The sequence below is a fragment of the Ruditapes philippinarum genome, unplaced genomic scaffold, assembly GCF_026571515.1.
Source record: "Ruditapes philippinarum isolate M1 unplaced genomic scaffold, ASM2657151v2 ctg7393_1_1_1_1, whole genome shotgun sequence".
Taxonomy (NCBI): domain Eukaryota; kingdom Metazoa; phylum Mollusca; class Bivalvia; order Venerida; family Veneridae; genus Ruditapes; species Ruditapes philippinarum.
Genome location: NW_026866367.1, coordinates 9,970 through 34,683, shown reverse-complemented (window position 1 = coordinate 34,683; position 24,714 = coordinate 9,970). Strand labels below are relative to the sequence as shown.

The 24,714-nt window shown below is 32.7% G+C and overlaps 1 protein-coding gene across 5 annotated transcripts in view; it reads right to left on the bottom strand.

The window, feature by feature from the left end:
• Window positions 1-24,316, bottom strand: part of LOC132732296 (ATP-dependent 6-phosphofructokinase, muscle type-like) — a 49,183-nt gene extending 24,867 nt beyond the window's left edge. For 4 of the 5 annotated variants that reach the window (XM_060718687.1, XM_060718689.1, XM_060718688.1 and 1 more), the window contains exons 1-12: window positions 24,039-24,315; window positions 18,319-18,392; window positions 16,956-17,033; window positions 15,638-15,827; window positions 14,707-14,872; window positions 13,970-14,014; window positions 12,352-12,460; window positions 11,807-11,902; window positions 9,107-9,199; window positions 8,124-8,249; window positions 7,319-7,383; window positions 5,008-5,086 (exon numbers count right to left, since the gene is read on the bottom strand). In XM_060718687.1, coding sequence (XP_060574670.1) covers window positions 5,008-5,086; window positions 7,319-7,383; window positions 8,124-8,249; window positions 9,107-9,199; window positions 11,807-11,902; window positions 12,352-12,460; window positions 13,970-14,014; window positions 14,707-14,872; window positions 15,638-15,827; window positions 16,956-17,033; window positions 18,319-18,392; window positions 24,039-24,186 — 1,269 coding nt within the window. In that variant the 5' untranslated portion in view covers window positions 24,187-24,315. Of the gene's footprint in view, window positions 1-5,007; window positions 5,087-7,318; window positions 7,384-8,123; window positions 8,250-9,106; window positions 9,200-11,806; window positions 11,903-12,351; window positions 12,461-13,969; window positions 14,015-14,706; window positions 14,873-15,637; window positions 15,828-16,955; window positions 17,034-18,318; window positions 18,393-24,038 lie in introns of all 5 variants that reach the window. The other variant, XM_060718686.1, reaches the window with a different exon arrangement.
• Window positions 24,317-24,714: the final 398 nt, after the last annotated feature.

The following is a 24,714-nucleotide window of genomic DNA, read 5'->3' as shown; positions in this document are numbered from 1 at the left end:
CACTGGCTAAATAGAGAATGAATCCGGCCTCATTATAGGACATTTAGGCTTCAACTTTATTAGATAATATTTCTAATGTATGTCTAGTGCACATAATTAAAATTCTTTAAGAAAAAAATCGATCTCCTTTGCTAGATAGATCTGAAATTTAATATTTATCATTTTACATACATACTTGCATATTTATCCGCATTGGATGTAAACTTTGTTGATGAAAAGATTACTATGTTTTGATCTAGACATTCAGAACTATAGGTAATTGATACCTGTTTTTCATGCACATGGTAAACATTATCAAGAAGGTCGGAAAAAGAGTTACAATCTGGCTCTATTAATATTATTATTATCATTATTGATTTAGCAGATATCCTGATAAATTTTTTTCTTATTGGAAGGCCTCCGTACTAGTGATGGGTCAATTGAGCTGTGCTTTAATGTTACCAATATATTGAAAAGCTTCCCGTGGAAAAGAAATTGAGAGCGTTATAAGAGTAAAAAAGGAAAACTGGAATAAAGACAATCAAGGCGACGGCAACGTTCACATGACGCAGCCCCCGACATAGTCAAGCTTCCACAGCAGGGTTATTGCCGTGACTAGTGAAATAAACTTAAAAACTGATTATATAGTTGTTGTTTTTTTAAAACCCTAACTTTCTTTCAAATTAAACGAAACAAACAAAATCATGATACAGCAAGACAAAATGTGAAGGGCAGGTAAGTAAAAGTAACTTTAAGATTTCAGTAAGATATTATTAACCTCACCTCATACAAAACCATTGCTTAAACTATGTTTTATAATACTTCCAACTCCTAGACGGTAAAGGGCAATGCATATATAAAACCATTGTTTTTACTCCTTATAGCCTGTTTATCATGGCATACTCATTGTTAATAGTTTTGTAAATGTTTTGATAAAAAAAGTCGGGTTTCATTTCCCCCGACTATTTTGAAAACACGAGTGACTGGTTTCAAAAAACTACAATGGCTAAATATTGATCGGATGCATTTCATTGCATAAAATAAGTTACGGAGAGAACGCTGCTTTTCTTTCTTTATAGCACGAAAACCTTTACTTTTCTCTACTTTTGTCTCTTCTTTCTTCCTGTTTTTCATTTTTGTTGTTTATTCTTTTTATTTACCACTTGAAAGCCTGAAATTAATGTTTTCATTGATAATTTAGCTGTGGTCCTGTTTTGCTTGGTCGTGTGGGTGTTGTATTCATTGAATGTTACCATCTTCGATCAGAAATACAAAGCTAACATTCAATCTCTGACACAGCGGTTTCACGACAAATCTAACATCAAACAGTTCTTAAAACACCTGAAAACTACCTATTTAAAAGAAAGAAATATTTTCATTTTGTTATAAGTATCCAACAAATTACAACGCATTCAAAGTTAAAAAGTAGCTTTGGCTTATAGAATTGTCAATGAATGCACATTCACAAATTACGCGGATGAATATCATTTTAATCAATGAAAATGCTATTTTAAGCGATGTCGAGAGCTTATTTCACAAATAAATCTGACTGTCGAGTAGTGGAATATATACATGTCGGACTGTTTTGGGCCGAGAATATTTTTGTTAAATTATTTACATCAATGTTAAAGAACAGGTTTATCTTTGAAACAAAAAACCTCGAAATTAACCCGAAATGCAGTAAAAATCTAAATTTAGTATTACTTGATTTTATTCAGGCATTGTTCGTATATCTTCTCCGTGGTGCAAGGTAACGCGCCTCGTTTAGTGTGTCTGGGGTTCAAATCCCAATTCAAGCAATTATTTTTATAAAGTTTCTTTGTTAAAGGAAATAGCCACGATATGCAAGGATAAAGTGTGGCTGTCATAAAAATGAGCATAAATGATTTTTGATGCAACTCTAGTCATGCAAAATGTTTCAAACTCTGGTACCAAGCAAGAAGAATTATAGTACATAAAAATAAACTTATACAGGAAAATAATACAGTTGTAACAGTGCGATTTATATTGCAAAGATCAGAAAATTACCACAGAGCTTGCAGCCTTTTTGATTTATCTTGTTTTTCGTATGTATTTCTGGAGATTAAATGGGTGGTTCTCGTAATACTTTAAGATTCATAAAGAATTGTGTATTAAAAGCCTTTGTAAATTGTTTCGGAAATACTGGATATCGTTTTGAAAAATTTTAGAGCTACTTAAGTATTTTTTAAAACACGTGAAACGAAAAATTTTCACAGTAACAGGAATTAAAATTAATTCCTAAGTATTTCGATTATAGTGATTATACCGTAATCGAACGTTAAAGGTCTCCTAAGAAATGTTCTTTGGAATTAAAAATTAAGTGTAAGCACTAGAACATAAACCACCAGATTGCTTGCAAAATCTTTATCGGCAGGATAAATTGGTTCACAAAACATGATTTTTCACAGTCAAGATCAAATGAACAGACTGTCATTTTCTTTCCTGTTACCGAATGATACGAACAGACTGTCATTTTCTTCCTGTTACCGAAAAAAACACACCAGGAAGATTTCAAAGTAGAGGACACGTCACTGACAGAATGTTCTTAATATTTGAATAGAAAAGAATTGCTAAAGCCAATTTATGAAAGAGAAATCGGGGGATGCTACTTATTAAATTATTTGCCTATAAAAGAGGATTTATTTTACTCGTTTAGATTATTTTCAAAAAACAAAAGTCTCAAAAAGCAAAGGTTAGCTGATATTTAGATGTAAACCGCGACATATAAAATTAATTTACCTGTGAAACTGGAGTGAAAATGTGATAGTTTATCCGTTTTTTCTTCAGTGCCTTCAGCACTTTGATCTTATCTGTAGTACAAGTAAACTATATCGTTTTCACCAAAAAATCATTAAATTCTAAACAAGTTTCTAATAGAATCATAAACATTTATTGTATCATAGTTTGAAGACTTTTTGTTGAAAACGTGTCAGAGTTAAATCGAATTCATATACATGCACAGTGCGTAACTGGAGTGCAGGTAATACAAATGTAATAAATACCAACACTCCAGAGCATGCCCATTGATGTATTCATTCTTTTTTTTTTTTTGGGGGGGGGGGGGGGGGGGGGGGGGGGGGGGGGGGGCGGGGGGGGGGGGGGGGTGGGGGGGGGGGGGGGGTGCTTTTATGGAATAACGATAGAAATGCCACATTCAGAAGCTAGTTCATAGGTTTTTTTCTGGGGTTTCATATTGTTACAATAGGAAACGTGCATTAATTTTTCTTATGGTATGAATATGATGTAATTGTGTGTGGAACGTGTATGTACGATCCTATCAAGATAGCCTACGAAACGTCACTCATTACATACACAGATGCCCGTTTGTGCCAGAAACAAATTTTGCAAAGGGGGCACCTGAGTTCTTTCTCCACCAGTAAAACTGAAGAGTCGCAAAAAATGACCTACACAGTTTTGTGTGACGTAACCCCCACTCCATCCAAATACAAACAATCAAATCAAATGAGACATGTCATTAACTGTATTTGATTTAAATACGTTATAGATAGCGTTAAATACTTTTATTAGTGTGATTACACTGTGCTCGTTTTAGCAATAAATATCACCGATGCATTATGTTTGCCTAAGAATATTTGAAATTGAAACTGAAATGTCAATGAAAATAATTGTTACATGTATATAATATCTTTTCCGTTTTGTCTAGAAAATGACCGCTTCGCTGGCGTTTGATTTTTCAAGACTACGAAATTGCTACCTTGATTATCTTTTATACAGTTTTTCTTCGTTATACTCAAGTTATATAAACACATGATAGGTTAGAGAGTTGAGAAAAAATCATAGACTTTTTTACCCCGTTTACTCTGTTGTTCCAAAATGTCCGTTGCGTATTTTAGTTATACCCGATGAATTGTGGGTAACTTCCGTACATGTCTGGGTAAACCAACTTTCATTTTTGCATCAAAAGCTAATGTGAATATGCATTTTCTAGCATAATTGTTGTTAGAGGGTTGGTTTAAGTGTAAGTTATTGTTATTTTAGTCATAATATTGTGATTTGTGGGGAAATTTGTATACATTTTTTTTGGACACCAAATTACCCGTCAGACCTCAGTGTAGCCCCTTTAAGCTGGTGATTTAGTTTTAAAAACTGATTTATTTAAGCTTGATTGTAAAAGCTCTTCCAACTTATATACATCAATTTTTAGTCTGTTTCCTTAAACTATGCAGTGCTAAAATCATTTGAGGAAACATGATCAAGACCAAAGCAGGACTTGAACGGTTGAAAGGCAGACACCTTAATTACTAGGTCACCACTCCCTTATGTGCAAGTCAATACTAACAATGTTAACCCTTTCGCTTCCAGAGGGTTATTGATTTATTAATCACCTATTTGCCAGAGGGTTTTCTAAGAAATTACTATATTATAATATTAATATAATTATTATTATTTGTTATTAGTATTATAATAATTATATACATTTCCAAATCTGCAAGTATACTAATAATTATTGTCGATGGTATAATTATCTATATATTTATTATTATTATTTCTTTATTATTATAGAAACGGCAAAAGCCGTCCATATGGCAAATACGCCGAAAATGATAGGGACGGCATATGCCGTCCTTATGGCAGTGAAAGGGTTAAGCAATGTATACTACTTGGATACTGGCAAACTACCAGGAAAAGTAGGAAATAAAAATCTTAAAGGCAAGTCATAAATTAAATTTTTCTTTCTGTTGAAAGGCAATATAATGTTGTAATAATAGATGCAGAACATTTAAGATGCATGTCAAATATACCCAAAAATTTCACAATAATATAGTCGGAATGAACAAAATTTGCTGATACCCATTGTTCGTTGTACCAAATAAATGTCCTCTTTTTTTGCCCAAAACAAATAACAAACATTAAAGTAAGCTTATATCCTGCCCACTCTGAACCTCAGAGATTCACTTTTAATCACCAACATTTGTTATAAAATTTTTTTAAAGTTTTTACTCTGTCCTCAAAATTTATATTAAAAAAATAAGCAGAAATACTTACAGAACTTTCATCAGCAGTTTTCTTTGGAGGTTGCAATTTACTTAGAAGTCTGTATGTTGCTAAGTTGTTCTGGAAACTCCTGAAATGTATTCATATTTTAGGAAAATGTTTCTAGTTATTTAAAACTTAACAGGCAATTAATCAGCTGTACACAAAGACATTTATCTACCAACATCAATTAAGATGATAAACATTAGCATTTTTTAATTTTCTTTAGCTTTTGTGAATAATTAACTTAAATTCACCTAGTTAATTAAGTTATTCACACTCTTTCCTGGTAGGTAATTTTAACACATTTTTGGTCATATCTTGACAGTCAGTCCATTTTTAACAGTTTTCTGGATAACTAGCCAGTTATAGCCATTTTTTCTTTAAGTGACTGTCAACTGATGGTTTCTGAATCAGATGTTAGAGTCTAATGACCATTAAGGCTCCCACATTTACAATTTTTTGTAAACGTTTACACGATTGCTAAGAACCGAAACGATACCGTTTAAACGGTGGTACCTCTATGTACTATACACACCATGTATTTGAGTCGCCAAATGATGACTTTCTTTCTATTTTTAATACACTGTAGCCTCGATAACTCGCTCTTCACTATAACGCTAATCTCAGTAGAGCGCTCATAGACCTTGGCTCCCAAAAAAAAAAAACTTCCCAAAAAAAAAAAAAAAAATTTTTTTTTTAAGTAGACTTTGATTTATAGCGCGCTATAACGCTTGCTCAATTTGATAGCCAAGTACAATAAACAATTGTTATTAGGACATTTAAGATCGCCAAAGGTGTGAAAAACATGCCCAGGTAAGCGTTTATCCGCTCTTTTGTTGTTTTACCTGTCCATCAGTCATGCATCAAATTGTTTCCAAAATCTCAAATTCATATCATAACTGTTACATTGGCATTCGGTGGTGAGTATAAATAAACTAAAATTCACACACATATATTTGACATGTAAACCTCGCTGAATTAAATAACCCACAAGCCCAAAATCAATTTAAAATCCTGCACTGTAAATAGAGCGGCCATGACAGGTGGTAATTGGCGTTTGATTTACTAGGGGACACAACTAAAGCTGGACTGTAAATTACAGTGTCATTTACAGTCCAGCTTTAGTTGTGTCCCCTAGTTAATAAAACGTCATTACAGTAATGGCTACCTGTTTTACACTACATTCATGATTTATAATTTTCTTTCGAAAGTTTTTCCTTTCTTTTAAATATAATTAGTATTATTTGTGAATATTATATATGTTTACATCATTGAATGGTTTTAGAAAAAGATAATGTCGATATTCATTGAACAGTAAGTAAAAAAATCAGCGTTAAATATATATGCAGTGGGTGGGGTAATGCGGTAATTTCGCAATGAGCGTTCTAATTAGAGCCTCGTTAGAACGCGGTGTTGAGACATTGGACCCCAACATGAGCGTTTTAATGAGGCTGAAGTGTACATGTACAAATAAAGAATGTGAAAGGGCTCATCACGATTGAGTCAGCACACATTTTTTGCATTGTAAACACCCATTTTCCGTTTGTTTACTTTGGAATAAACCACTAGAATTGATAAAATACATGATTACAGGCAATGATTAGGAAATTTTGTAAGACAATATAGTCATTTCGATTAAACGGTAAACAATATCGTAAACGTTTATGAATGAAAAACGAAACAAATCCGTTTAAACGTGTAATCGTGGGGGCCTTAATGACCATAATAAGACTTAATGTTTTGGTGACACTTTTGCTTGTGTCCCTTGTTGTTTTCTCGTCTACGGTAAGTATCTTCCCCATTGCCTCTAGTTTTTATTTCTTTGATTACTCCCCACCCCCTCCCCCCGGTCTCCTGTCCCCTTCCCCTTTGTGGGCCTATTTTTATTTTCTTTGAATTCCTAATCAGTTAATCAAATTAATTATCATTTAATGATTAACCTGTCCGTGCTCTGTCTTTGCCCTGTCCTGTTTTTGTTTGGGGTCCCCCTGGGCTCCTTGCCATTGGTTCTTGTTGCTGGGTCATGTGGGGGTTGCGTTCATTGAACGCCGCCTTTCCTTGTTGATCTTGTTTATCATATTTAATGCCAAAGATCAATTGTTTCAGGGAAGTTTTGCCTCTTCTTTAGGATTGTACAAGTGACCCCTCAATTACAAAATCCACCTCTCTCCTTATTCACTTAAGTGGGCAGACTGGTACCTTTCTTGATGACCCAGCTTCTATCAGACATAATGAAATTGTTGCTTCACTTACTGTAAACCCCTGTTGCATATCCATGACCTCACATAATAAGCATAAATAAACAACAACAACAACTTACTTTCCCCTAAGTCTGACTGCCTCCTCAAAATTCCCCTCATTCATGGCATTCTGTACATTTTTAGTCTACAAAGTAAAAAGATGCTTAAATGTCCTTTCAATTCCTTTTCTAAAACTTATTATAAACAAATGATTAACACTTTTATATATTTGTTTGTTCTGTTGGATTTTAAGTCAAAATAACACTTTGCCATGTTATTACTTTATTGGTGGAGGAAGACCTCAGGTGCAGTTGTGTGAATTATTTAAAACACAAGGGGGCACTGTGAAGAATCACAGACATTCCGTAACACTAGATAGCTTCCTCACATGAAAGATTCGGATAGGGTTTGAACCAACAGTGGTTCTGATTCAACGACGTTAACCGCATAGCCATGGATGTCTAACATGCCTTATATAAGATTTTTTATCCAAACTTGTTCAAATAAATTTAACATGGTTTGCATATATAGTGTTTGGGGTTTGGATTTATAAAAATGTAATTTATTAGATTGTAAAGGTACTGAATTAGTATGTACTCGTTATGGAGTCAGAAGACTGATCTGCTTCCCAAGTGACTACACAGATTAGCTCTGCTGTTACAATTAACAACCGTCAATTGTAAAATGTATAATTAGTTAATTCTTATATTCCAATGTTAAACTAAGGCATCTAAGTCTTTCATGGATCTTTAAATTTTACCAGTTATGACATACTAGCAATAAACTCCCATGATTTTTTTTCAACAATTTTTTTTTTTTCAACAATATTTTTTTTAACAAATTAAGGAATGGAACAAAGCCTGGCTACTGCTGTATTCAACTTACCCTTTCTACACACTGCATTAAAGGTACCCTGACAGCTTCATTACCATCAAGAGATATGACACAAGCCGGAGTATCAGGCGTGGCATCCATTAATGCAAGCACTGATTCCGCACCCATACGTGCTCCCTTCAAAAATATATACAAATGACATTATAAATAAAAATCATTTCAGCGTACATTAGTTCCATTTAGGTGAAAAATAAAAAAGCATAAAACATAAAAATTTTACATATATCTTGGTATGCAAGTCTCAGAAAAATATTTCCCAACAAGCCAAAAGACCTCAGTGAAGTCCTGTTAAATACATGTAGTACTTTTGCCTTGTTCTTTGTGTTGTATAGATTAAAATGTATATTGAAATTTTCATTCATGCGGTAGGGTGCACACTAAAACTATTATGATAAAATGGAGATTTTCCAGCCACTCTGCATTATTTCAGGTATAAGTAGACAGTGATACTTAAGTAGAACCATCAACTTTCCATAAGCTAGCAGCATAGCTTTGGTACATAAAAGAATTCAAAGTCATAGGCCAGATTCAAACATAATACACCAAGGGGTGTTTTAAAGTTAGATACACCAACCAATTGGTCATGGTGTTCCCACACATAATGTACCTTATCTAACAACTGCCTTTTGTCATGATAAGCAAGTAATAAAAGTTTTATATTGATAAGAGCTACATTAAGGTTCTTGCAGAATGTCAACAATGGTGATGACACAGGGATCACAATTGCTCAACTTTTCTTTGAAACAGACAAGATAAAAATAAAGCTTTCAATTTTCACAAGGTACTTATCTTATCTTATGTTTAAATCAGATGACAACTGACAGATTAAGATCTCAGGTACTACTCCTTGCATTCTTAATGACTAATTTATATGATGAGAAAAAACATTTTTTCTCCCTTTCATCCAAGCTATATTTTTATAAGAGAATAAAGATACAGGTTTATATTTACAATGCTAGAAATACAAGGCCTACCAAAATTCTGTCAAAAGCTGTTGGACTGCCACCTCTCTGTACATGACCAAGAACAGTAACTCTTGTATCATACTTCAATCTGTCTGTTAATAGCTGTAAAGCAGGTAATACAAAACAAATTAATCCAATATTGCACAAAGGAATGAGATTGATCATCAATGAGTACACATACATTTTTGTTCAATGAGAAGTTTGGTAGATGCATTGCTTACAAAGTTGGTTTTTGGCGGGCTTTTTATAAAAAAAAAAGATAGATCAATATTTTGTCATTTTATGTAAAGACAAAAACAGGATCTCTATTTATTGCAGAGATCTGCCGAGGACGCGATTTTGCGCCATTGGCGCTAAAAAAATGAGAATGGCGCAGGAAAATCGGCAGCAAAGGGCCATGGGCGCATCTAAAATCTGTGCCAGACTTATAAGAAAACAAAACTGTCTGCTGGGTTATTTAGTCATCCAGACAAAACTGGTACCAACAGCAACATGTTACCCATTCCCCTGTAATTACGCATATTCTTGAGTTTATCCATTCCCCTATAGCTTTTGTCCATGTTATCTTACTTACCGCACTTCTCATAATCCCTTTTCCACACAGATACTCATTTCTACTACCGTAAATTTAATCCAATAAAACAAACAAACAAATTATACAACTACGTCATATTTAAAATGATTATCGGTAACTGAAAAAAAAGTGTTGCTATTTTAAGAAATGCTGTAAGTTACAGTATAATCTGACAGGTGTCAACTTGATCAACCCTAAGGTCACTCAAGTTCACGTAAGTTTTGGCTGATGAAGTGTAAAAAAAAGATGTATATTTCGTCATCAGAATGTTTGACAGGGTGATTAACCAATCAGAGAAACATTGTGCATGACTTTTTTCATGATCAAAAGGTCTGTCGGCAAATGTCTTTGATGTATGCTGTCTACACAGAGGCATACAAGGGGCAATAAAATTCGTCAATATACAGTGGTAAGGGACATTTGGTGCAAAGTAGGAACAATTAAATGGATAATGCACAATATAAGACATTACAAGTAAGAACCAGCAATTATGTGAATAAATTTGCATATCAAATTTTTGAGCAGCCATTTAAAAAATATTTTCATTTTTGCCTGCAATTAATATTAGTCAGAAAGTTACCATGTAGGCATAATTTTTAATTATTGGTAAAGTACAGAATTATAAGTGAACCACTTGTCATAAAATATGATTTAAGTTTTAATACCGGGGAAATTCAATTATGTACAAACTTTTTAACAGTTATTTTGGTCAATGTTTACTTATTTTCCCAAGGCCCATACTTTGGTAAAAATGGCCCATCATTTTCAGACCAAGTTGGCCCAGGGCCCAGTACTTTCAAATTCTTGGCAGATCTCTGTTATTGTCATGAATCTTCACAAAAACTTGTATTATTCACATGACCAAAGCATTTAAAACTTATATGTAGTGCCAGCACAAAAACTGTAATGTTTAAACCTTAAGTGAAAACCATTAAAAATGCAGACTTTCTAAGAACTGCCCTTAAAATTACTGAAATTATAATCTGATTCTTGACCTAGTTTTAAGATTATATATACAGTCTAACTTGCCTATGCGACCACAAGTATTAAGCGACTTTTGTCTAATACGCCCACTTTAATTTTGTGAAAAACTATTTCCAAAACCGTTTCAGCGTATGCAAATGAAGTTAAGTATATGTGCGATTGTATTACCCAATATCGATAAAACACTGCAAACCTCCACCCCTACTCAGATGGTGTAATCGCTTCGCTGTTGATATTTAGACTGCATTGAATTGACCTTGAACTTGATCACCAATTAAATTAATCATTACAATTAGATGTATGTTTCAAATTAAAATGCACAACAGAAAACATCTTCACTTATAAGGGTTTTCGTGTGGAAGACAAGGCAAAAAAAGGGAGAATTTTAAAAATTCTGGAAAAATGTCAAACATGTTCATAATGGATCAAAACTGTTTTGTCAATAAATATCAGAAAGTTATTTTTACATTAGCATCCATTTAGATTATCGGAGTGTTCTAATTATTATACATTAATATTTAAATGAAGTTGAAAAACATTCCAAACGCAAAAAAAGATGTCAGTTATAAATTTTGACTTTGTTGTCATGACCGTTTCATTAAGCGACCATTTTGGGAGTTTCCCTTGCGCGGTCGCTTAATACATGTATGACTGTATATATATTTCTTGCATATCAGACATGATGATCCACTGATTACACCAGGCAAGAAAACCCTGTTTTACATCCCCCATTTAGACAAGTCGCATGATTTAAATGATGTTATTCCCAAACGCCTTTAATCAATGAATTGCCTTCAGTCTTAGCATCACTGTTCCGTTATGAATAAAGTTATGAATTCATACGCTACTACAAAGTATAAGGAAAAATTGCTAAATGAAAATTTTAGTTTTTGTTATTTATTTTCGAAAAATCATTAATTTGAAATAACATGGAAGAAAAAGAATCTAACAATGTTTATTGTCAAAGACAGGGATATCCAACTTTTGGGTCATATAATAAATATATCATTAAATATTGAAAATGCATAACTTCTATCACAATGAACCTATATAACAAAACAAATAAATTTTTACATTGACCACTTACACAGTACACTATAAACCCAATGTCAGATAAAGTAAGAAACAAGTGTGTGAATCAGTTTACTTACGTCTTTGATTTGATTGGCTGTAATAGGTTTTCCATGTCTGTCAATCGAACCCTCTGCCACTAAAATAACATTTAATCTTTGTCCTGTAGCCCTTTCCTGAAGTGGGAGAATGTAAATCTTAAAATTTATGACAGAACTGTAAACAAAAGGGCTAAGATGGCCCTAGATTGCTCACCTGACCAATCAAACTCATCAGAGCAATTACTAATGATAGTTATTTTGATCCAATTATTTCTTAATTTGTTTTGTTATTCGTTGATTTTATCCTAAAATAGTTTTGTTTCTTTGCTAATCTGCAATTTTTTACATTTTGAATAAGTACCATTTAATTCTAGCAAAATACGATCAATTTTAGTTAAATAAAAGAATAAAAATAAAATCAGGATCACTTGATCCTGATCTTTTCTTAGTGAAACCGGGGCCTGGATAACAAATCTGATGCTCTACTTACTTTGCTAAGTGAGTGAGCAGGTAAAGTTCTGGCAGCACTGGAAGCACAAGGCTTATATGATATACTAATATTTGATATATTTTAGAGTACTTACCGCAGATAACTTATTACAAAGTGTATCCTCCCAACCATCCTCTGGTGGCCACTCTGGTATAAACACCCAATCTGCTTCTGTTGCCAAGGCTCCAACCAAAGCCAAGTATCTGAATTAAAAATATTATATGAGCCGCGTCACGACAAAACCAACATAATGGGTTTGCGACCAGCATGGATCCAGACCAGCCTGTGCATCCTCACAGTCTGATCAGGATCCATGCTGTTCGCTATCAGTTTCTCTACTTGTTATAGGGTCTGTAAGCCAACAGCATGGATCCTGATCAGACTGCGCGGATGCTGTTATCTATTAGACATCTCATTCCATCTTTTGCGTAGAACATGTAGCACATATATTAAGCTCATTGTTATTGAATGACATGTAAACATGCATGTGTTTACCATTAAAATTACTTTACAGTAAAGTCTAACAGCTCCATGCTGGTCGCAAACCCATTATGTTGGTTTTGTCGTGACGCAGCTCATATATAATTTAATTTGTATTATACATAGAATGTTATTAAACATTATTGAATACAATACTGATTTCTATTGGATTAGTGCACATCTGTCAAAAATGATTATATATTGGACAGGGTACTAGCTCTGTCTGATATAGGTTTTGCAGATGTCTATGAGTCCAATAGAATCATTATTGTTCTCAACAATGTATAACAACCTATTTGTTTCATATACCACTATATTTTAACATTTTGAAAGAACTTTTGTTTACTTCAATAAAAATTTGATATGTAATTTTGAATCAAAAATGAAAATGAGTCCAGAAAGAATGATATGCATTTGATATTGATCTTTTGGTATCCAAAAAAACTCCCAAAAAACAAGGCTATATGGGGGTACAATATGCCTTAGATATGAATGTTTTGGATTCTGAAAATGAAAAACAGGCTATATTAATAAGATTGGATCCAATAATGATTTCTGTTGGAACATCATATGGTGAAAACCCTAAAAGTGTATTGGTGTGAAATATATCTATTTTAAACTGGTATATAATAGACATCTCATTCCATCTTTTGCGTAGAACCTGTAGCACATCTATATTAAGCTCATTGTTAATGAATGACATGTAAACATGCATGTGTTTACCATTAAAATTACTTTACAGTAAAGTCGAACAGCTCAAAAACCCACCTCCTATCCCCACCCCTTTTCTTCCTCTTTCTATCTGTTTTACTTTATATCCTTCCCAAAATGGTTATTCTCATAGCACATTTTTCAAAAATCCTACACTTGTATGTTTATTACACTTGTGCCTTTATGATTATATATTATTAAATGTATAATACTGTCACATGTGCAGAAAAATATTATATATAGCGCCTATATGTTAAAGAATTTCATCAGTTTTGATGATGATGCATTATGAGAGATTTTTACCAGTTCTTTAGCATATGATATATTGGGAATCCCCCCCCCCAACCCAACATGGCAACCAGGGAAGGTAATAATTGGAATGTGAAAAAAAACTTCTATACTGTCAAATGACAAATTTAATTTTTCACCTTCACATCCCAAAAATAATAATGGGCAGTACCAAAATTAGAAACTGGACAAGTCCATTTAATATGAAATATATTTTTTTATGTTGATCTTACCCACAATGTCTTCCCATTACTTCCAGTACAAAAGCTCTCTGATGACTGAAATAGAATAAATTACGTAAAGTAAATTTCTTACAGAATTTCTACAGTCAAATTGAGAATGGGCAACAAATCCACAGCAAGCAAATACAAGTGATTTTGTGGCTTGAATGAGATTTAACCTTTTCTAATCTTTTATCCTTGTGGTGATTATAACCTGCCTATGACGCTTGTATAGGGCAGCCCCCACATAGCTCATTTGGTTAGAATGCAAGGCATGTGATCTCCACATAGTGGATTCGATTCTCAGACTGGCCAACTAAAATAACTGAGCAGTCTTTTCACAGTAACAATAATAATACTATGATATCTATAATAATGAATAGCCTTAGACACACTCTGCAAGCAACAGATGTCGGTAAAGTCACTAACAACTTCAAAATTTCCTCCAGCCTACTTTTGCAAGGTATATTAAACTAGATTAAAATCATTAAACTCGACCTGGTGTCGTACCTCATCCTTGGTAACCCAGGCTATTTACCATAATACCTATATTATATTAAATGTAGTATATACGGAATGTGTACCGTGGGTTCCGATGATGGTTGAATGTGTGTTCCTCACCTGTTTAAACCATTGTTTTATTTATTGAAATCTCTAAAGAGTACTTTACTGCTTATAACTGTATCATTTTTGATTGCCACTTTAGCCTTTACATAGAGAATTGATCAATTTTGCTGTTTAATATATACCTAGAAGCTGTGGTAGAGATTGTATCCACGGATTCCATGATTCTATGAAGGGCGGTGTCTGTGCCTATAGTCATATCTGTACCACAGAAATCATTGTCTATAGAACCTACCATACCAACAATGTTCAGGTGACCACATTCTTGAAACTGCTCATTTGTTATCCTCCCTGAAACCATTTCATCAATCTTTGTTTATTTAAATATAAATGAACATAACAAATAAAGTACAATGTACCAGTTATCAAAAGTGCATTTATAACATTGCCACAGTCTCAAGACAAAATTTTTCCAAATATTCACCAGATGAGGTTGTTCTAACGAAAGTTTCTTTCCTACTTTTACCAAGAACAGTCCCAAAAATGGCTTTCGGGCAAATTTACTTGAACATTTTAACAATCTGAGAGCTCTAAAATCATTCAACCATTCTAGTACTAATTTCTACTATATCTGTATGCTATGTTTACTTGTTTTTCCTGATTTTAACACCGATTTTAACACAATTTTTGGTCAAATCTCAGCAGACAATCCACCTTAGGTACATAGAAATAACAAATAAGAGCCAGGACTCAAACCATGGGTCTCTGAATTGCCTGTCCAGTATGCTAACCACTATACCACAGTGACCATTGTGTTTTCTTTGTGCTAATTGAGTTTATATATATGTATATATGTATGTATATATATTATATTTGATGTAATGGGCAGGCTGTTGTTTCCTTGAATCTTTATACTCATCGCTCAGTACTGGCTGGTTCTAGGAACAGATTCATGAATGTTTCAATAAGCTAATAGTTTCCAACTAAAACAAATTTGCATAAACTAAACTAAACATATATATATGTATATAGACAAGTAATAAATTACAAAAGTAACAATAACTATTTATTAGAAAAGTATCAAAATTTATGATTATTAATAATTATTCTATTCACCTGCTTCAAAAAGTTTTTGGAGCAGAGTGGGCCATTCTTGTCTAAATATATTAGCACCAGTCAAGCTCCCATCTCCTCCTATTACAACGAGACTCAAAATTTTTCTTTCAATTAGATTCTGTGCAGCCTTCAGTCTTCCCTCGATTTCCCGAAAATCTTTACACCTTGCACTGCCAATAACTGTACCTCCCTTAGATGCAAAAAATAATAAACATTCAAAATTCTTGTTCAAATGCCATATCTGTAATAAAATGTTCATTTTAACAACAAGGTATTGTTTTATTTATTATATACTTATAAATGAAATATTGAGAAATATTGATGAAATAAAATGCGTATTTTCATTTTCCGTATTTTCACTGTAAAAATTTATTTTTCACTGCAGTGAAACATATTTTCCGTATTTTCACTGATGTCTTGCCGGACTACTTTCTTTTAAATTCTGCCAGTACACAAAATTTAAGGGAAAGTCTTTCATTTTTATCGCAAAAAAAGAGAAAAATGTATATAATAAACAGAAAATTCAAGTTTTTTCTATAAATACATGATTTATTTCATCTTGTGGCATGAAAATTACCATATTTCACTCGTGGCTACCGCCACTCATGAAATATTCATTTTCATACCACTCGATGAAAATAAATCATGTATTTATAGAAAAAACTTGAATATCCTCTATATATTTAGGCAAAGAATAAATAGTTCTGTTTATGGTCACTGACCAAACACAAAGGTAGGTAGGTTGAAATTTTATTTTAATTTGCACTGAACTTTGTAATTATTAAAACCTAAAGTGTAACATGAGTTTGCTAGGTATTATAACACAGGTTTATTTCCTTTCAGTACTTTATCACTCAGGGTTTTGGATGAAAATGAGGCAAAAAGTTCTATAAATGATCTGGAAAAAAAATATCACGAAACAGTGCAAAATCATGACATTCAAGAAGGAAATGAAGAAACATAATAGCCTGTCAATGGTGGAATTTTTATACTTAGCTTATTTCATTATATTGTGTACAAGTCCACTTATATAAAGTAAATTTATAGATAATGTCAGTAAAAAGTACATTATTTAAAAACTAACTATTATGTTTTAAGAAACTGAGTACCTGTGTTGATTTGATTTTAATTGATTGTGTTGATTTGATTTTAATTGATTGTGTTGACTTGATTTTAATTGATTGACAATGGGCATTCTTTAATTGATTGTGATTGTCAGAAATATTTGGATTCTCAATTATAGTATTAATGAAATAAACTATATTTTCCATTGGATGTTATAAAATATTTTAATTTCTAGTAAAAGCTATTTCAATACCAGTTGCATAATGCCAGATGAGCTCGCCCAGGTAGCTTCTACAATATAGTCTCCACCATCTACCATACCTTGATAACCCTGAAAAAAGAAAGATTTATATTTTCAAAAAATATCTAAATTTAAGCTATTGTAACAGGTTTTATGCCACTAATGTTAATCAGTTTGACAGCAACTTCCTGGATAAATCAACAACATGTTGTACTGGTGTCGTATTAGGACACAATCATATTGGTTGTGACTCTAAGAAGAGTTTGAACCCAAGATGTCTTGGTTAAAAGGCAGACACCTTCACAACTTGTAGGGACAGACTTGTCTTTCTAGTTTTTTCAAGTTGGCTGCCTGAGTGCTTATAATGCATATTATGTTACAAGTATAGACCCAGGCAAGCTTGTACATTCAGTCTAATCTAGCTTTATTCTGTTTGGTGATTAGTCCCCTTTCTTTATACTACACAAGTAGTAGCAAAGGCCAGTCACTTTTGGTCCCAGCAGCAAGGTAAAAGGCTAAAATCCTCATGATAACAATGGTAAGTTCAGAAGCAAAATTTTAAATTAAATAAAAAGCGTAATAAATATTAAACAAATGTTACATCAAAACTAATTGTAACTTTTACTGGTTGGGTTTAACCATACTTAAACAACCCTAAATAAACTTGTCCATCTTTCAATCTGGACAAAATTATTACTTTTTTTAGAGGAAATTTTATGATTAGTACTGCCTCAATAATAAAGAGAGCAGACCATGATCAGATGGTACAGATGTGCTGGCTGATCATGGTCTGACCTGGTTGCATGAGTAGACTGTGATGCCATCAGCAGGCAAAGGGTTCAAAGCAGAAGTCAAATGGCAACTTTCCAGCTTAACTGTTGGAGATGGCCTAAGATGCCTGCTGTTTTTTTCTAAAAATTTTAGTTAGATAACCTCTTCATGTGAAATATTCATAAGTGAATGGCAGGAGATGATTTAAAGTCTGCAATGTTTTCTATGGGATAACAGATTTGTTACACTCAGAATTTATGATAGTGGTTTGTTTTCTTTATATAACTACTACCCTAAAAAGGTAGTATTCCCAATAGAAAATAGACATTAAAATTCCCAATATCTAATGTTTAAATTCCCAAAATGGCTGTTCAAAATTCCCACAAGGCTAAGAGATTTCTCTGAAACATATTCATATAAATCACCACTGGCCAGTGGAAGATATTAGCAGTCTTTATTCCTGACGACTATTCTTATTTGTAGCTGAAAAAATTCATAATAAAAATTCCCAATTTATGTCAAAATAACATATTTTTTCCCAATCAGTCTGGTACCGGCACTATTCCCAAAGTAGAGAAAAAAAGCTGAATTAATTAAGATTTACCTCTTTGATATAGTATGTTTTACAGCCCAAGTACGAACCCATTCTGACAACAGCTCTCACAGCAGAGTTCATCCCTAAAAATATTCAAAATAAAAATTTAACATCAAAGTAATACATTGTATGTCTTTAAATGATTAAATTTAAAAGATGAAAATAAAACATTAAGTAAGCTAAAGTGAACGGTAAATACTGCTTTAATTAACTTTAATGTGTAAGTTTATTATTACTGATGTCTTGTTCAAGCAAGAAAGTTAACAAAATTGTCTGTAAATTATATGTTTTTTCTTTAAGTACTCTATATAGATAATAAATCCAACATTCAACATAATTAAGTGTGCTACACAGTATTGTGGTCTGGAAAATCCAAAGATTCATTTTGCTTGAGATCTGATTTGAAGTAAAAATGTCAACAAACATACATTTTAAAGAGAATATTTTGATTTCTTTCAACTACTTTATGTATTTCTAGTGCCAAACCAGGCCTTGACATTAACTTAAACATTTTGTTGTCCAGTCCGACAAGTACTTTTGCAGAAGTGATTTGCCTATGGACAAGTTGAGCAGAAGTTTTAACTTGTCTGCAGCTTAACTTTACTTGCCCATATCAAAAAAAATTGGCTATATGTTTTAACGAAAGTAAATAAGAGTTAATGATGGGTATGAACAGATTTTCCTGTGTAAAGTCTTACTATAAGCCTTTCATAGGTGCTTATTAAATCTGAACATATGTTTGAGCTAATGGTCATTCTTTTTTTGTTTCTCTACGATTAAGGCAGCTGTTGTTTTTTTTCTTGTTAGACACTTGTTGATTCTTTTAGATATCACATGGGTAAGAACACAGGATTTTCCAAAATGACACCTACTGGGTGAGCTAAATGAAATTATTCAGATATGTTATTATATATCTATCTGTCTATCTATATATACTGCAACACCCTCATTAAAAGAGAATAAAAGTAATACTGTACATGTATGTATTTGTGAGAATAATCTGTTGCTAAACTGCTGTCATCAACATGGCAAACATCTTTACATGTTAAAATGAATACCTGGCACAAAGCCCAGAAAATAAATTAAATAACAAAACACTGACAAACAATATGAGCGTATATGGAACTAACTGGTCAAAAAGTTTCTTTTCTCTGCACTGGTCAGGAGGGACCATCAACCGGTCACTTTTTGAACATTTTTCCATACAGATTTCATAATTTTAAAGCTAGAGATCTGAAGATTTGGCACAGTACAGCTAAGTTCTTCTCCTAACTAACAAACAAGTTTATTTATTTCTGATTATGTTGACACATCTGAGGCATGTGAAGGATGGTATCAAAATTACCTAAATTGTCCAAACTTCAGTAGGCCTACCATGTGTCTGGACAGATGTGTCCATGATGCTGATTTAATTCAATAAAGGCTGGGTATTTAATTTTTTTTATTTTTAACATGATATAAGGTATTTCAGCAGCAAATGCTGAAGTTTTGGATATTCTATTATTTACTCAACAAAAATATTAGATAGTATAAGAGGTCAGGTATTGCACTGTTGACGTCCAAGTTTTTCATTGTCAATGTTCTTGAAATAGATATTAAAATATTATCGTTTACAATAATTGAAATAAATTTAATTACTTAATTATAGGAGAAACATGCATTTATTGTTGATAAATCAACAATAGATCAACAACCACTGAACAAAGAAAAAAGTAAATCAGGCATTTTCATGGCCCTCCAGGTTTTGTGGTTGTCAGGTTTGGTGGTCTCTAACCAAGAGAATACCAGATGTAAATGTTGATAGAATGATATCACTTTCCACCAATTTCTCCAGATTTAAATGAATTAAACAACTTTTGTTTGAATTTACAGGCAAGTTAAAATTGGTTTGGGTTACATGATATTTTAAGACCATATAGAATCTACACAAGTTTTTTTCGCAGTGATTTATTTTTCCAATAAGGACCAATTCTCAAAACAACCTGTGGCTTTCTGAAGGGGAAATACAGCATGATAAATCAGAAAAGGGGAAAATCAAATTCCAACAACTGAGAATTGAATTTACCAACACATTTTATAAAATTTTCAATTTCAATTCAATTTAACATGCATGGTACATAGCAGAGGCTATAGGGACAGCTTTCTGTCTTCTATCTGATATAATTTTTAAGTCAGATGCTGTTAAGTAATGGTTCTGGTGAAGATGTGCACAGGGCATTGCAGGGCAAAATATTAGCTTTTTTAGGGGAAAATATACCTATTTTGAGCTAGGGGAAACTAGCTAAAGAGACTTCAGCGAACAGGTTTACAGTACTGCTAGACCTGTTCGCTGAAGCCAATCACGTATGGAAAGCCAACCAGAACCGTGACATATTAATGTCATGCTGTAATTCAAAAAATTTGGGTGATCTGGACAAAAGCTATTTTAATTAGGGTTTCTCAATCGGACAAAAATCATAATCGATCATCGAAAATAATCAAACAACCCTTTTCGATCAATCATCGATTATATAATCGAAACATTTACAATAACATAGTAAATATGTACAATGTACATATCATGCTTTAATATTTATAAGAATTCCATTTCCATGTAACCACGACTTTATCAACTGAAATAAATTAGTTTAAAAATATACTATGCTCATCCTTGAGTAAAATATTTTAATCAAGTAAATTCATTAAAATCTATGAAATTATTATGTCTCACTTCCAAAAAAGGAATGAATAAACTATGTTTGGGAACAAGTTAAGTTGGTCCTTTCTTAACAAAACTGCCAGTTTTTTATAATGACACTATATCTGCAACCACCTTTTGTGTGTAGAATAGTTTTATACATATTATGTATATAATATTACATATTATACATATTAAACATATCTTCTTTGTGTGAAGTCAAAACATGTTTATTTTATATTTAAACATATACTGTCTAGCAATTTTAAATATTTTCTAATGTCAAAATTTGAACATAGTTAGTATATCTTTAAACTAGCATGCCTCACTGTCAACTATTAACTCCATGGTCACCAGTATGCTTTCGTATTCAATTAAATGAAAATTATTGTTTCAACCAAAACTGGCTTTAAATTAGAGTGTTGTTATAATACAGTGAGTCACTTAAGTAACAGCAAGAAAATGAATTACCGATAATCGATTATTAAACTTTGTAATCGATCATCGCCGATCGGTTCTATAAACGATCAATTTTCGATTATACTCGATCATCGTTTAATCCCTAATTTTAATACAGGTAGTAAGATATATTTGGGACACTTCAGTCTATATTTTTGAACACAGAACGTTAGATTGATGAAATAATGCCTCAAAGTTTATCAGTTGGTTCACATTTCATTAAATTCGCCACCATAGCTGCCCTAATTATCACGTGACTAGCGAGAATTTAGGTTTGGATACCTTTGCATGACATTTGGTGACCCATGACCCAAATGCTATTTTTAATTGAAAACATTGCTTTGCAATTAATCAATAACGGTGTATTTATTCATTAACAGACATTGTACCAAAACAAGTTAGATTTATAATGTTTCGAGTGTTGATTCATGAATTATTTGTTTGTTTTTATTCAAAATCGTACACATACTAAAAATAGTGTATGGTCCGTTACTTACAATAGATGCTAGTATTCCCAGAACATGAAGTCCCGTGAGATTTCATTTGAAAGCAGACTCCATATTGGTAAACATTTTCTACATATTTCCCTAACAAATAGTTGGGTACACGATTCAGAGTCAACTCGTCCCCTGGTCAACTTGTCCTCTGGTCAACTCGTCCCCTTTTTGGTCAACTCGTCCCTTGGACAACTCGTCCCCTGGTCAACTCGTCCCCAACTCGTCCCCCCCCCAATAAATTATCATAGACTGTTAAAATAATACATTATAAAATTACTGAATTTGACATATTTTGACGCTTTTTGTATGCGAATATTTGGAGTTTTTTTTGTTGTTAATTAAATATATCATGACACGTGCCTTTGGTTATTAAAGTAAACACATAGTAATTTGATAACAGGATTAAAGACACATTTGCCTCTGTGGTTGGATACGTATATACATATTAAAAGAACGCGTGTCTTTAATTAGAAATTATACAAATCGCGTGAAAATCGTGCCAAAGGTTGTTATAAAATTTTATTTTCCAAATGTCGACTTTGTTTTTGATGGTCATACATGTGACCTCTCCCACTTTCTGCAGACATATTTTCTAAGATTTTTCTTAAAATAAGGGGTATTTTCACAAATTAAAGAAATCTCCCTATTTCTAATGTCAGAACTTCCTTCTTTGTTTATTGCAAATTCTAAAATCTCCCTCTTTTTGAAGAAAAATCTCCCACTTGTTCATCAAAAAAAGTTCACATGTATGGATGGTGTATGGTCAAATATGTGAAAATGTTGAATTAAATACAATTAATACATTCAATATGTTGACTTGTATTATACAAGAAATTCTGGAACTCAGTTTTATACAGCCCCTCTTTGAGATCAATTTAAAGATTTATTTATGGAAATTTAATATTAATCTTTACTTATTATTAGATGGCAATTGAATATTTAGTAATTACTTTATGTTTTCAATTAGTTAATATCCACGGCAAATATCATTGTACGGATTTTTTATTTAAAAAAAAATAATGAAAAAAAAAAAATACTAACTCTTTCAAAAGGCATGTATGTTTATTCAACTCCTATGATAATGGACCATAATATTACAATGAAATTCAATTTTAAAAAAATCAGAAACAATTGACAATTTCACAACAAACAATTATCATGTTTTTAATTGACACGATCCTTCTATAATGAGATCAATACGCACCGACATAAAGTTTTTAGCACTTCCAATTTCTGTTAATCTGTCGTTAGTCTTTAATCCATTCAGGGAGGAGGTAAAAATCAAAGAGTTGGACCTAATTTTAGTTTTAATTATCATTAAAACTCCGATTAATTAAACATTAATTGAATGTTTGCAAACTTACCTGTCTTTGTAATTTTACATCAAAGCTATGCACGTGGGTTAGATAAAGATCATTAAAATTTAACGTAAAAAAGACGTTATTTTATTAATATTTCGATATCAATCAAATTCATTATAAATTTTACATAAAAAGTACTATTTAAAGACATTGATTTACAACATAATAGTGACGAATAGATCGAACGTAGGGGACGAGTTGACCATATTAGGGACAAGTTGACTCTTTGAGGACGAGTTGACCAAAAGTAGGGGACGAGTTGACCAAAAAGGTGACGAGTTGACCAGAGGACGAGTTGACTAGGGGACGAGTTGACCGGATTGCGGGTACACAATGTCATTGAAGTTTCATTTAAAAACAAAACATGAATTGATTCAAAATTGATTTGTTTATCAAATGGTATTTTTATTTGACCCGAATTTAATGAATAAGAGTGATTTTAATAGGTTTTTATATAAGGCAAAGAACTGCCAAAATTCTGGTAACCTTTGCAAATAGGGTTGACCCATAACTTTACTGTCGCACGTCAAAATAAAAGGGACATATAAAGTTATGGAAGCCAGAACTAGGGGAAACAGCCTTTATTCAACTGTAAAATACAGGGAAAAAAATCACTTTTTCGTGCTGAGTATGAATGACCAGTTGACCTACTGACCTATATAACAATTTTTGCTTTTCTCGCATGCTACATATTCAGAGAAACCCAGTATATGTAAAATTCTATATAATATATACCTTGAGAGTCGCCTCCGCTGGTAAATACCCCTATAGCTCGACCAGCATAGATGCCGGCTTGGATTTGTTGCCCCTCTCGTCCTGGTGTAGCCATTACGCTATACTTTCTGCCTAAATCTCCACGCCGCATTTGTTGTGGACTAGCCATGTTTGGATAATTGCACTAATTAAACACTAAATCTCATTGGAAGAAGAAACATTAATTGTTTAATCTGCATCCACAACGACCTTCCGCAGCAATGCGTCCTTGACACTACTGGATTCCTATTTGGCTTCTGTCAAACCAATGAACGCCTGGAACCAAATCGAAATAGACTGGTGTAGAAAATAAAGTATCCCAAAGACAAAGTTTTCTTGAAAAGCACATTCTGCTATCTGTAGTAAACCGTATTATTATAGATATCCTAATGCATTGAAATTTGAAGATCTTATAAATAGTAATAAAACAAGTCACATCTAAAAAAAGCCTAGCTTTATTTTGTAAAGAAATAATTACAACGAATTACAGTCCATCCGGCCCCAAGTTAACCCGGCCTCAAGTCAATCCGGCCCCAAAATAAGTCAACCCGGCCCCAAAATTGGTCAATCCGGCCGACATTATTTTTATTATGTCAATGCGGCGCAGAAATCGGTCAATCCGGCCCCAAAATTGATTTTTGGAGAATATTTTATTAAA